Source organism: Ctenocephalides felis, unplaced genomic scaffold (assembly GCF_003426905.1).
Source record: "Ctenocephalides felis isolate EL2017-DRISC unplaced genomic scaffold, ASM342690v1 CF-g0.4_SCAFFOLD_03571, whole genome shotgun sequence".
Classification (NCBI taxonomy): domain Eukaryota; kingdom Metazoa; phylum Arthropoda; class Insecta; order Siphonaptera; family Pulicidae; genus Ctenocephalides; species Ctenocephalides felis.
The window spans coordinates 21405696-21421358 of record NW_020539725.1 but is presented as its reverse complement, the minus strand read 5'-3'; the positions used below and the strand labels follow the sequence as shown (position 1 = coordinate 21421358).

The 15663-nt window shown below is 27.7% G+C and overlaps 2 protein-coding genes across 2 annotated transcripts in view; one reads left to right on the top strand and one right to left on the bottom strand.

Annotated features, from left to right (window-relative positions):
• Positions 1 to 353: 353 nt before the first annotated feature.
• LOC113384670 (protein PAT1 homolog 1-like) lies at positions 354 to 9735 on the top strand. Its single transcript, XM_026622420.1, has 12 exons — positions 354 to 428; positions 640 to 802; positions 879 to 1000; positions 1258 to 1413; positions 5385 to 5537; positions 6442 to 6882; positions 6951 to 7068; positions 7234 to 7352; positions 7430 to 7627; positions 7811 to 7987; positions 8683 to 8937; positions 9012 to 9735. The coding sequence occupies exons 1-12, from the start codon at positions 390 to 392 to the stop codon at positions 9300 to 9302; spliced, it is 2232 nt and encodes a 743-aa protein (XP_026478205.1). The 5' UTR covers positions 354 to 389; the 3' UTR covers positions 9303 to 9735.
• A 5123-nt stretch (positions 9736 to 14858) lies between these two features.
• Positions 14859 to 15663, bottom strand: part of LOC113385796 (arginine-hydroxylase NDUFAF5, mitochondrial-like) — a 9454-nt gene continuing 8649 nt past the window's right edge. The window contains exons 10-12 of the mRNA XM_026623630.1: positions 15504 to 15619; positions 15343 to 15440; positions 14859 to 15005 (exon numbers count right to left, since the gene is read on the bottom strand). Coding sequence (XP_026479415.1) covers positions 14859 to 15005; positions 15343 to 15440; positions 15504 to 15619 — 361 coding nt within the window. The remainder of the gene's footprint in view (positions 15006 to 15342; positions 15441 to 15503; positions 15620 to 15663) is intronic.

Genomic DNA, 15663 nt, shown 5'->3' with positions numbered 1-15663 from the left:
CGAGTCAAAATAACCCAAATATCAAGCAAATCGATCGTTACTCTCCAAGCGAGATGAGGAAAAACTAAAATGTGGTTTGAAGATTACATAAATTTATTATTAAAATAAAATCCAACTGGATAAAAACTTTTGGATTTATCTGAGCCTAAAAACTTAAAAAATAAATTTTTGAAGCATTTTCACGCTTTTTTCAGGTAGTGACCTTAATCTTAAAACTTATGCACTGTCAATGAGTGAAATCCCCACTTTATGTTTTCTAGTTATCTAAGTTACCTAAACTGAATTGTCATTCACTTTCGTGTTAGATTTTTTTTTTTGAAAATGTCCGCCATTGTAACATATGTCTGACAAGTCATGACATTTACAGGAAAAATAAGTAAAATTTTATTATGGCAGGTTCATTTTTTGGATTTAATACGACATTATCGGTATGCAATAAGTGTCCTACTACAATGCTAATTTTTTTTATTATGTAATGTTTACAATCTATTTACCGGGCTTTTAGCACTTTTCTAGCAGTTTGATATCTACATTAGTTCACCTTAATATTCTAATTCATAATCGGTTGTTTATTTATTCAGCAAAAAACTACGCTGCAAATTATAAGATAATGAAACATGTGATACGTATATGTTTTAGGCTATGGACGAAGGATCCTGTTTATCTGATGACGAGTATGACCTGTTAAATGAGGAAACTTTTGGATTAGAAGCTTCACAATGTGATTGGGAAGATCAACATGAAACTTTTGCAAAAATTACTGAATCCAATAAAAAATCTAAAGATGATGATCTAGATTTGGGTTAGCATTTGTGATTTACTTGTATCGTGCTAAATAAGTATTTTGTTATGGAAATTATAATTTGATATTTTAACAGAGGCTTCGTTGTCAAATTTGGTACTGGATGACTGTGTAATTCCTGCTTCATCAGAAACAGATGATACAAGTGTAGATTTAGATCCTAAAGTTTGGGCTAGTCCAGAAAAACCTATTACACAGGTAATTCAAAATCATCATCTCGTGAATGTGAAATTCTTATAATTTTATTTTAATAAGCAACAGTAAATCATACACAATATGATACACTGTTGAATTTATTGTTATTGAATCAAAATAACATCTTTCTTCTGTGTGTTATAAACTATTTTATTTTGCTACTTTTCACTTGATAATTACATGTGCAATTTAGTGTTCAATCCAATGTTAAAAATTATATGCAAGTAAAGTTTTTCTTATGTATACATTTTCTGTTGCAGAATCAGATACCCAGGACCTTGTGTACTGTTGAAGAAATCGAACGGAGCTTATTAAGGCCAACTATTATTCAAAATCAAACATTATCTCATCAAAATGGAATTTTACACAATATTTTACCTTCACAAACACTGCCTGGACCTTTTCCACCTATTCAGGTAAATTGATTTCAGTTATTTATTACTATTATCAAATCTTGGCTGATCAATCACTTTTTATTAGATTTAATAAATTATTTCTCAAGCAAATATTTTTTTTTATTGAATAAAATATTAACGAAATAAATAATAATTATGAGATCTCACAAACCATTGATATATTGTGAAGTTTTCTTTTTTAATTGATAATATTTTTAAATCATTTCGATTTTTAATACATTTTTTACATTAGTGATATCAATGTTATCTAGCTTAACATCTTATTAATGATACATAGATAGATAGATACTTTATTCAAATTCAATATTTACAATTTAAGTCAATACAATTATTATTTTTATTACAATGTGTTGTTAAATAATGTAATTTTCCAGTATAAGCAATTGCATTATATATATATATGTATATATATATATATATGTATATATGTATATGTATATATATATATATATTTTGAATATTCTTGAATTTGATGTTGATATATATGTTTAATTTGAGTTTAAATTCGGGCGTCCCTCAATAGTATGAGTTTTTTTTTTTTTTTTTTAAATTTATTTATTTAAAATCCATACGTTTCGGCTAGCATCTTAGCCATCATTCAGTGGTAATCAAGTTAACTATAAAAATTGAAACTAAATAAATTATATGAAAGGAAATTTTGTGGAAAACAATAATAATAATAATGGTAATAAACACTTACAATTTTGTATCCTAATATAGCATATGAAACCATTATTAATCCATGGTATGAGTATGTGCACATTGATAAGATATATATTTTTTAACACAAACATCACAAATGGTAAAACACACTAATAATCATGATAACTTAACAAGTTGTCGAAACTATGTATTTACTCTTTGGAGTTTAGGATAGAAATGCCACATTTTTCTCAAAGCAGTTTTTAGCATGTGTTGATATTTTTTGGAAAATTTAAAAGGCGATGGGATTTTGTTATTTTTTAAGGAATTTTGACACGCTATTAAGAAACCACGTGTTCGTTTCGATAAGGGCCGTATTGTCATTGCGTTTATTTATGACTCTGTCGTTATGTAATTGTAAAAACAACCCCTCAGCGAATCTTCTTTTAATTGTATTCTCTTCAAAATGTAAAATTTTAGGGTTAAAAAAATCGATATTATGATTTAAATTTTTAATATGCTCAGTTAACATTGTTTTAAATTGCTTAGGATTTTTTGAATTATTTTTGTGTTGATTAAGGCGTTTACTCAGGTTTTGGCTAGTTTCTCCAATATAAAAGAGTTCGCAATTAGAGCAATTAATTTGATATACTAAATTCCTGAGGCGGTCAAAATTGAACTTAGATTTCATTTGTGTAAAAATTGAACTAAGGGTTGCATCACAATTACATACCAACAGAATGCCACATTGTTGAAATAGTTTTTTCCACGAGAAATATAAATCTTTTACGTACGGTAGGCAAATGACACCAGTATATGATTCTAAGTCTAAGCGGTTTTTATGATCTGTGAGGTCTTTTTGTTTGTTAAAAATGTAACTGCGTCTGTTATTTATGACCGAGTTGATTATGTTCGTAGGATATGAGTTGTTTTTCAGTGTGTTTATAACCAGGTCAATGTTCGTGTCCCAGAAGTTTTTGTCAGATAGTAATATGGCGTGGTCTGTTAAATTTATTATTGTCGCAATTTTCATTTTAAGAGGGTGGTATGAGTGGTAATTTATGTATCGTCCGGAGCTAGTTGGTTTCTGGTACCAGTTAGTAATTAGTCGGTGGTCATTTGTACGTATTAGTCTGATGTCTAGAAAACTAATCGAATTCACTGTCTCTAATTCTACGGTAAACTGTAGTTTTTTATTAAAATTGTTAAAATTATCAGTAAATATGTTAATGTCTTCTTCCGGAATACAAGTAATGATATCGTCTACATATCGGTAATAAAAGATTTGTTTGTTATAATTATTAAAAATTTTGTTTTCTACTAATTGTAAGGAAATTTCTACTAAAGACGGAGATGCGGGAGATCCCATTGGGGTGCCAAAAATTTGGTAATAAAATGATCCATTAAATTCAAAATAGGTGTTAGAGACAATGAATTTGATGATTTCTCTAAACCAATGTAAAGATAATGTGGTGTGAAGGCTCATTTCACTCCATCTGCTGGTGATGGCGTCTAGTATTAAGTCTAGTGGGACAAATGTCCCACTTGACTTAATACTAGACGCCATCACCAGCAGATGGAGTGAAATTAGCCTTCACACCACATTATCTTTACATTGGTTTAGAGAAATCATCAAATTCATTGTCTCTAACACCTATTTTGAATTTAATGGATCATTTTATTACCAAATTTTTGGCACCCCAATGGGATCTCCCGCATCTCCGTCTTTAGTAGAAATTTCCTTACAATTAGTAGAAAACAAAATTTTTAATAATTATAACAAACAAATCTTTTATTACCGATATGTAGACGATATCATTACTTGTATTCCGGAAGAAGACATTAACATATTTACTGATAATTTTAACAATTTTAATAAAAAACTACAGTTTACCGTAGAATTAGAGACAGTGAATTCGATTAGTTTTCTAGACATCAGACTAATACGTACAAATGACCACCGACTAATTACTAACTGGTACCAGAAACCAACTAGCTCCGGACGATACATAAATTACCACTCATACCACCCTCTTAAAATGAAAATTGCGACAATAATAAATTTAACAGACCACGCCATATTACTATCTGACAAAAACTTCTGGGACACGAACATTGACCTGGTTATAAACACACTGAAAAACAACTCATATCCTACGAACATAATCAACTCGGTCATAAATAACAGACGCAGTTACATTTTTAACAAACAAAAAGACCTCACAGATCATAAAAACCGCTTAGACTTAGAATCATATACTGGTGTCATTTGCCTACCGTACGTAAAAGATTTATATTTCTCGTGGAAAAAACTATTTCAACAATGTGGCATTCTGTTGGTATGTAATTGTGATGCAACCCTTAGTTCAATTTTTACACAAATGAAATCTAAGTTCAATTTTGACCGCCTCAGGAATTTAGTATATCAAATTAATTGCTCTAATTGCGAACTCTTTTATATTGGAGAAACTAGCCAAAACCTGAGTAAACGCCTTAATCAACACAAAAATAATTCAAAAATCCTAAGCAATTTAAAACAATGTTAACTGAGCATATTAAAAATTTAAATCATAATATCGATTTTTTTAACCCTAAAATTTTACATTTTGAAGAGAATACAATTAAAAGAAGATTCGCTGAGGGGTTGTTTTTACAATTACATAACGACAGAGTCATAAATAAACGCAATGACAATACGGCCCTTATCGAAACGAACACGTGGTTTCTTAATAGCGTGTCAAAATTCCTTAAAAAATAACAAAATCCCATCGCCTTTTAAATTTTCCAAAAAATATCAACACATGCTAAAAACTGCTTTGAGAAAAATGTGGCATTTCTATCCTAAACTCCAAAGAGTAAATACATAGTTTCGACAACTTGTTAAGTTATCATGATTATTAGTGTGTTTTACCATTTGTGATGTTTGTGTTAAAAAATATATATCTTATCAATGTGCACATACTCATACCATGGATTAATAATGGTTTCATATGCTATATTAGGATACAAAATTGTAAGTGTTTTATTACCATTATTATTATTATTGTTTTTCCACAAAATTTCCTTTCATATAATTTATTTAGTTTCAATTTTTATAGTTAACTTGATTACCACTGAATGATGGCTAAGATGCTAGCCGAAACGTATGGATTTTAAATAAATAAATTTAATAAAAAAAAAAAAAACTCATACTATTTTTATTGATGTTACGCCCGAATATTAAACTCAAATTAAACATATATATATATATATATATATATATATATTAATATATATTTAATGCTATTACCAATAATATTATGAATAATATTTTAAAATTCAATTTGCAGAACCAGCGGTGTCCACCAGGTTTGCTTAGAAGCCCTGCTCATGTACCACACAATGTTCCTCCACATCAAATTCGAATGTTACAAAGTACAAATGTCCATCCTCAATTCAATCAGACTCATCCGTCAAATCTTTTATACAATACTAACGTAAACGTAAGTATGGCTTAAGAAAATTAATTTATTTAGTTTCAATTATTATTATAATTACATGATTATATGATAGGAAAAGATAGAGATATATTATAATTATATAATAGGATGAGGAGATACCTTATATTACACATGTTCTGGTTCTCAATATATTGTTTTTTGGAATATTTACAAATTGGTATATCATTTTTTTTCTATTACTTATGAATGCTTTCATTTTAAAGTAGAATCATGTACAGTATAATAATGCACTTTGCATTGCACTAAAGAATAGAATCTCTATAGTTCATTTGTATATTAAAACTCCTTATTATAAAATTAATTTGAATATCACTGAAATTTTGAAATGTTTAACTTATTATTAATGAAAGATACTCTTATTAACAGTAAATATTATTAATAATAAGTCAATTATAATATTATAAAAATTAATTCATAAAACTTTTTAATTTCAATATCTTTATCTTGTTTTTATGTTTTTGGCAATTGGTTACTTATTAGTTTTAGTTTAGATAGAACATAGCTAAATATATGGTAGTTTATGTACTTGTTTCTGAATAAGAGTGAGATTATAGATTGGAATTAATAAATAGTGGTACCCTGACATACGAGTGTTTCGTAATATGAGCCGCCAAAGAGCTATTTGTTATTTCGACATTCGAGCAAAATTGCAGATGCGAATTTGAAATTTTGACTATGAATTAATAGCAATTGTTTGTTGAATTGGCGTTTTTAGCCTTTTATACATTTTTAAAATATTATGTACTTTTTTATAACCATTTTATAACCACTCTAACTCATGTTAGTAATACCATATACTTTCAGTGTGAATATTTTCATTTATTACCATTTCTGGCTTCTTCGCTATTTCTTCCTGAGATTTACATAATTTTTATTTCATTCACAGATGCCATCAATGTTTAACAGACATAATATGTCTCAAACATTTCCATCTTGTGCAGCAAATCAACATCCCATGCACCAGCAAAATTTTGGACTCAACAACTCGATAACAAACCATAATATGACAAATCAAAATATGATGCACATGATTCAACAGAATCATCCTTTGTTACAAAACTATAGGAACCAACAATATAATAGAGTATATAACAATCAGATAAATCAGAATTCAAGTTTTAATAATCTGCATAAAAATCAAGGTGTAAATCACTCTAATCAGCAATATCTTTATAATGGACAATTCAATGCTCATTTAACCAATGGGGGAGAAGTCTTAGACGAATACAGTAATTTAATGTCAGCCAGAGACAAGCAATGGTTAATCAATATCCAGATGATGCAGTTAAATACAGGAACTCCATATATTGATGATTATTATTATACGGTAAGGTTTTTGCAAGCTAGAAGTAAATTTTTTTCTGTCTGAAATTGTTACACTAATAATTTTAACAGGTGTTCAAAGAAAAACAAAGCAAACAAAGTGGAGAACGTGAAACAATTGCTCACAAGGACAATACTTTAAATCATCCCTTAATTCAGCCTAAACAAGCCAGTAGATTTTATAACAATAGTAAGTTTGAAATAATTGCATTAATCTAACTTATATATTAATTTCTGATTTGAGTTGAAAGATAAGTTGTATGTATCAAATTATGTAATCATTATGTTCAGTATTATATTCATAAACTTATTCATTTTAAAGAAAATAATACTAGTTTTTGTTTTATAAAATTAGGTAACAATAATAATCAAAATCGTGAACGAAGAAATTCCCAAAGTAGGGATAAGGACAATCCACAACAACAAAGAACATACACACCTTTACAATTTGAAAATTCATTAGGCAAATTAACAGTAAGTGAATTTTAAGATTACGTTGGTCTAGATTTTTCAAACATAAATGTAACCATAGTATTTTTAATTTTTTTTAGTGTGGAAGTGTAACAGCTCCTCGAAAAATAATTGACATGGAAGTAGTTTCAACTGACAAGGATTCTTCCAACATAATTTCTAGTGAAGCGAAGAAATGCCGACAGCTTCTTATGATGATAGAATCATTATATAGAACTCTCCTTAAACTAGAAGATCTATCAAATCCTTTAGCTGTAGCAACTACTAAACTTGTTCGGGTGAGATGTTATAAATTGAAAACATCATTTATTTTTGATATACAAAAAAATGTTAAAGGACATATGCATGCTACGTTATGTTTTTTGTTTAATGATTTTAAAATGTTTTTATGTAACAATATTACATTTCCAGTCAAATTTTCTTAGTTTTTGTGTTTTATTAATTTATTCTTAATATTTCAGGAAAGAGAAGAAAAGCAATTACAAATGTCTGCAGATCAAAAAAGCAAGGACCAAGATGGCACTAATATTGTTAAAACAAGCTCATTGCTTGCAAAGCCTGAAAATAGAAATGATTTAATAACAATTTTATTAACAGCTTTAGATAAAATTAGTATATTGAATGTTCGTAAAGGCAAGGTATGTTTGAGTATTTATTTTTTTAATTAACAAATATAATCATTAACTTAACTGAATATTATTCTATTTTTATCAAAAATCATCAAAATTTTGGAGTTTTAAACATTTTGTTGATGCAATCAGTTTAACCACTAACTTATGATTTTGATTCGAAAATGTTAGGCCACAGTTGTACAAGCTGGTGCAACATTTATGACTATTTTCTCACACAGTGCATATTTTATCACAAAAATAAAAATGATATTGTGTTTCATAGTTTTGTATAAGTGAATATTGTGATTACCATAACGGGCCATGTTGTAGTGCGTAATATTTACGTTTGGTCTAGCCATGTTACGCAGGCTATGCTCATTGCTCATTATTGTAAGTTATTTGGTTAACATAAAAAGAATATTAAGCAAAGTTTGCCAGAACAATATAAAAAATACATAGCAGTGTAATATGATGTTAGTAGATGTAGTAAAGTACTAGGTGTAGCAATTAATTGATTCCACAAAAATTAAATGAATGAATTTGATAATTATTGCACTCCATTGGCATTTTGAAACCTAATTTGCATTTTATTCAAAATATGATAGTAGTTTTTTCAAAATACTAATAAAAATTATAATAACCATACTAAAAAACTGAGAAAAATATTTTTCTTTTGTTAATTAATAATTATTTGTGGGTTAACATAACTTTATTTTTTGCAGATTTTGTTACTTCGAATACTGCCCCACTTAGATAGTGAAACACATCATTCAGAATTGCTAGATTTTTATTGTCGTCTAATTCGAAATTTACCACAATTGGGTCGAAAAGATCAAAATACTGATAATCTTCTGCCAAGGTTTTATGAGCATTTCAAAATGTTTATTTGCAATTTTGAGCTTGAACATTTTTTCTCTATTTCTGATTCATTTTTGGATGTTGGTGAAAAGGGAATGGCATACTGTATTAGCAATAAGGTACTGACATACTAATTTTGATAATGTTTATAAATATAATTATACATGTGTACCTTATAATATTAATATTTTAGTTTGGGACTTCAATATTATCGTTACTCCTACTGAGGTTTGAAGAATTATACAGAGATGAATTCTCGAATATTTCTAGCTCCATATCTTTACCTCAATCATGGAACACGTTTCTTATAACACTAGGCAAAGCTCTTAGTATTTTAGGTGGTCCACTACAAACCCCACTTGAGTACATAGACAGAGATATTTTATATCAACATTTGAAGCGATGTGCACAACTGAGGAATGATATTGAAAAGCTTGCACTGTTTGAAAGGATCTTTGTTTGTATTGAACAGCGGGAAAATTAAATGCAATGCATCTCATTATAATTAATCATGTAATAGGTTAATTAGGTAAGTTAATTGATGACTTTCAATTTTATTTAAGTACCACGAGGTATGTTAGTAGTAGCAAAGCTAGTTCAAATGAGATCAACTTTGATAGGCCTTTCATTTTGCAAAGCCCTCAGCTCCAAGTACTGCTACTATATATTAGACATAAATCTTTAGTATTCCTGTTAAAATGAGTAAGAAATTTTTTTTAGTATTATGAAGAAAATTATATTAATTGTACATATCGTGAATTTATTTAAATCAATTTTTTGTTATTAATAGGTTAAGCAGAATTTTATTTTAGTAGATTTTTGTACCCAGAACATTTGATGATTGTCAATTAAGTAGAAAAATGTGATACTATGATGCACGTCAAGCAATCTTTTGTTGCTTATGTTCCTACGACATTATATATATATATATATATATATATATAATATATATATATTAAAAAGCTTTTGACCATCCACCCTAAGCACAAAATTAAGTAGTTTCGATGTAATTCATTTTGAGTTAATAACATACAAAGATTTTATAAAGCGTTCAAAAATAATGATTTGAATTGATATAAATAACAAAGTTTAACTCATCATACCTCTAAACAACTTAATTTTGTTTTTGTTTTAATTTGATAAATGTATAAAAATTTATATATATATATATATATATATATATATATATATATATATGTAATTAAAATAATGATATATAAATAAATATATTAAAAAATTAAGTTCATTGTGAATTATCATGACAAAATAATTTTAATTTTTTCTAATAAATTTGTTCAATGTTTCAAGTTTTAACTAATTTATTAGTTTTATTCCATGATGTCACATATTTCAAATAACTTTATAGACCATGTGGTATTGGAATAAAAATCTATAAAATAATCTTTAGATGTTTAACATTTTATTGTTATGCTTGATTGCAAATGACACTTAAAAAGAAAATAAAGCATATGTAATTCGATTTATAAATAAACCAGTTCTTAAATATTTATTACTATGTATTATTTTTTATCATAGGTTAAAGCAGGAGCTAAAATCATATACACATAAGGACATAGTGTAAGGTTTTGTTCTGCACATTTTAAATTATTGTAATTTTTGTAAGTGAAAGTTTGTAGTTTTTTTTATAACATTAGTTTAGAATTGATATTGAGATTGAGCTTAAGGCGATACGCTGATCAGCCCTACTTTCCTGAGGATTTTGGATTTCGTACAATAATAGTAGATAAGTAAGTTTCATTTTTATTACTATTATTAATACTTGCAAAACTAATGCATAGTCGCTTTAAAAGATTTCAAAACAGTCAAACGGGGTTTAAACAGTCGAACCTCGAATTGTTATTCAGGCCAGAACCGTATCTTTACGACCTCGGCCATTCGCTCACTTGAAACAACATATTTTTAGGAAACTTATCTTTCATTTAAAAATAAGACTTTATATTTTTACTAATAGATAGCTTTTCTGTGTAGCCAGTTGGCCGAGATCGTTAAGTTACCACTACGGTTGCTCGTTGTTTCTCGGTTCAAATCCCGAAGAGGCCTCAAAAATAAAGTCTATAGTTTTTCATAATTATCAAATATTAGTTCAAAATATTAAATTCAGGTGGCGCATTTCGACCTTGACACTTAGAATATTTCTGAAAAATAAAAAACTCAAGGTTCGCACTTGACTGTAAGAGAGAGAGATGACGAAGGTAGTGGAAGAAATGCGGAAAGAGAGGGGTAGAGGCAGATGATGAATAAGAGAGATGTGTATGAGACATATGCTTTATTCAAATTCAATATTAATACAGTATATGAGTATAAAAATAACTATTATCATCAGTAACTCAAATAGCCGAGCGGTTTAAGTGGCCGCATACTCGGTGAAATCACTCTGGAGGCACAAGATGAAGCGGATCGAGTCCAGCTGAAGGCAACGACGACCGACTTTGGAGCAGAAAAAATGGAGCAGTGCTGGTGGCTGGCTGTTGGCAGGCGCGGTGGGTCCTGAAACGAACACCCGAAGTGATGGTCATCCTGGGGTCCATGATGCGAAAGATTACACGCGGAGAGACACATTGAGGAAAATGCATGCCGAACCCAAAAATCTACCCAAAAACCACAACATGCAAAAAAAAAACACAAAAAAAGAAAAAAAAATCGAAAAAATGTGAAAAAAAAAGCGAAGAAGAAGAAAGAAGGGAAGGGAGGGAGACCAAAAAAAACTCCCCTAAGTCCTATTTAGCGATTTCACTCTCCGGTTCAGCGTTGAAACTTTTTTATGTTTTTTAGTGTTCCCTCACGCCAAATCCCAAAGCCTACCCTCGAATGAAATGAAGTCCACTGTGAAATTTTCACAACCAGAAAAAATTACTGGGTCTTAGTTAATATTTTTAAATATGCCCCAATAAAATTTTCTCGCTATTAAATTTTCAATATGGGTCTCATTCATTCGAATGTTGGCTTTGGGATGATATAGCATGCAAAATTAACTCGTCTGTCTTAATCGAAAAGGTTTTTTTTTAAGTCAAAATTTGGACTTAAAAAAAAAATTATTCAAAAGAATTATTTAATTAATCGATAAAATGAAATTATATTAATCGAATAAAAATTGTTTATATGACTTGATAAACATGTGAAACCTTTACAATTAATCGAGACAAAAACAAATGTAGTTGACTTGAATAACATACAAATTATTGGAAAAAACCATAAAAGAAATAAAACTAAAATGAAATAATAAAAACGTTCAAAAACTTGAACATTAAAAACTTCAAAACTGTTTAAAGCTGATGTTATCCTTTAGAAATTGTGTTAAATAATTTTTATAACTTGAATCGAATAATAAACTTGTAAACAAAATTATGTTTTGTCTAATCATTCAAGTCAACTCTTTGAAACTTTGATTGCATGTCCTGATCAAAATTGTTTTTAGCAATAAAAGAATAAAATTCTATCATTTAGCTATGCAGCAGTATAATTGAATAATTTTAAAATTATTATATTACAATAAAAGGCTTTTAAAAGCTGCATTTAATTGACAATTCGAAAAGTCAAATTAAGTATTTTGAACATTTTGATCAAAACCAACAATCAATAATAAGAATGTACATGCAGTCAATATCGCTACAGGGAAAACACATGATTCAAGATACTAGAAATGCAATTTCAAAAATCAGAAATTTCAAATCTTAGAATAATAAATAAGAGGTGTTATAAAAAAGAGATTTATGTAACAAAGTAAGTAACTTGCTCTTTATGAATGGAAATATAAAATATATTTGCTGTTGAAATGCTTTCTGAAAAACAAACTCTTTAGAATAGAATGACCATTAAATTAGGAATGTGAAACACCATTAATTTAGGAGTGGTCTAAGGATTGATGCTAGAGCTCTTTTAACAAATAAGTAATCAATGTATACAAAAAGCTAACTAATAATTTAGTAACAAAATTTTAATTTTTGTTTTAATTTAAGAATTCTGAATTCCACACAAAATCAGTGTCATAGTATCATTTATAAACACTTTTGATTGACGGTTTATGGAATTGTAATAATAAACATTATTTTCAATGTCATCGAGAAGAACAAACTTTTCCTTCATATTGATTGAAAACATGATTTGCATTTGTGTAAATAGATACAAAAATTGAATCAAGATGTTTCCCCCAAAACAAATTAAATAAGAACATAGACTTTTACACATGTCTGCCAAATTAATTTAAATTTTTTTATTTGTATAGTAGTCGTTGAATAAACAAAAGATGAATTGTATTCTATGCTTTGGAAAAAAAAAAAAAATTGTGTACCTTATTAATAAAATGATATTAACTCAAATATAAACAATATTTTCAGCAGATATATATGTATGTATAATAATAATAATTCACGAGCCATGAAATATTTCAGTAAAATATACCCAGGCTGCTTTAATTTATTATATTTTATATATATAAATGATATCAGATAAGAAAGGGACAAGTTCTCAGAGCATCTTCCAATTAATTTTTCCATACAAAAGTAGCATGTAATACAAATCCGGTCAGTAATAGTAAACCTTTTTTGAAAAATAAGTTATAAGTTATAAGTAATATCTTATTATTTATTTCTATTCAAATTATAGTTTCACAGAAGATGGCAAACAATATTGCATCAAACATCAAAGATTTTCAAATTTCAATACAGGTGCATTAGATGTATTACGATAAATGCCTGAATATAATATCAGAAATATATTCTTTGACTCGCATTGTATAAAACATGCTCTGCACTTACATTGTTAGTAATCCTCTGCAGAAGCTAGCAGAACACAAAACTAATAAATGAATCACCTTTGGAGCATCTGCCAGAAATCTCAAGTAATTGCCGCAAAATCACTTCTTTAAAACCACTACATAACTTTGTCTTTTACAAGTGTATTCGAAATTTTACAATTGTCTAAGTAAAGAACTCAAAATTGAATAGACTGATATGATGTGGAAATGCACCGTCATAACCTACATATTCATATATGAAATATACATTTGCTAATTGCATATATATATATAGATAAAGGATACATTAACACTGCAAATAAAATGATTAATTATAATATTGTTTCAAAATGGGGTTCCTGAAAGAGATAATTATGACAATTCAAGGTACACTTCCACACATATCAATTTTTCAGCTTTTTACAAACGTTGCATGATATATTTTTATATCATATGATCTACAATTTAATTAAACAATTTGATGCACAACTTAATTAAAACTAATCAAGGATATAATTAAAAACTCTTAATTAACGCGATCGATATTCATTCACGAAAATCTCTTTTTGACAATTGAAATGACTTAAGTTAGCAAAATGACAGCTGACCCAAAGCGCGAAATTCAAACAGAAAATTTAATCTTTGCGAAAATATTCTATTATCGAAATATAAAGTCATGGATAAGGAAATAAAGTATAAAGTATTGTTATACGAGTATATTGTTCAAAGTATATAAATTTGCTTGAAAATATAAAATTCTTCAGTTAAATTGCTTTATGAAATTATTTTAGCTCATTAATAAAAATTTGGTTTTAATTTTATACTTAAAACAAGCTGAAAATAATATAAATTATATGCCATTAAACTTATAATTACAATTACAATTACCTATTATAATAATTTATACAGTTATCAAAGACTCAAATAATTTTATAATATAATTTTAATTATAATTTTATTTGGTTTTGATTACTATATTAACCATATGACATTAATATAATTTCAAAAAAATTAAGTTGCAAATAAATAAATGCCAGCAATCTATTGAAAATATGTTAATTACTTGTACAGAATTGAATTTTTGATTGCTAATGCTGGTAAAAGTGCCTTTTATTTCTATAAATTTCTATAAGTATATACATATGTACACATGCATTTATATATTTTACTATTATTTATTATTATTATATTAATTTATATATATATATATATATATATATATATATATATATATACAAACATTTGATTTAAAAACTTAACTTTCGATTTAAGCACTTGATAGTGTGTTTAAGATTTTGCCATTTTGTGACTTATTTTTCCTAAGTTTTTGAATGATTCTGTAGCTGATCCTCTAGGAAGAGGTTGTGGTTGATCAGGTGAAGGTTTCCAACCAACTAAATATACTATTTGAAATGTTGCTGGCACTCCATTTTCCTAGTAGACGTAACATGTATAATATGAATAAAAGTAATAAACAAATTGGAATTCAAATTAATCAATTGATTTCTATAGAAGCTGATTATGTTAAAATTATTTTTATAATATATGAGATTAGCATTATTAAATGTAAAAATTAAATTATATATTATATGTTATTCGATGAAAGGAGTCTGCATTTGTTTTTTATTCAGACTCGAGAAATAGGGAAACAAAATAATTATTATATTTGACATACAAAAACATTGCGTTGGGCGACGTTTAGAAATATTTACTAGACTAAAACTACAAGCTTTGTGTAAAAAATATGTTTTCCAAATGAAGTTGTTCCTACCTTTCCATACATTTCTTTATAAATAGAAGATGCTGCTAGAAGTGTATCTCTGTGAAGATGCAAGGGCCTATTCCAAGCAGCATTATTTTCTGCCATACCTACAAAAGTAATTAATGAATAATAAATATTGTAATCAAAAACAAATTGAACAATTATGATACCTTTCAAATCATTGAGAAGCTCAAACATTGTAGGATATCCAACAATAATTTCATCAGTATCTATTGTAAGCATCACAAATCCCGCTTGAGTTAATAAACTACCTATGTCTCCTCGCCTAAATAGAAAAATGTTTTATTCTTTTTTATATGAGAACTCAAA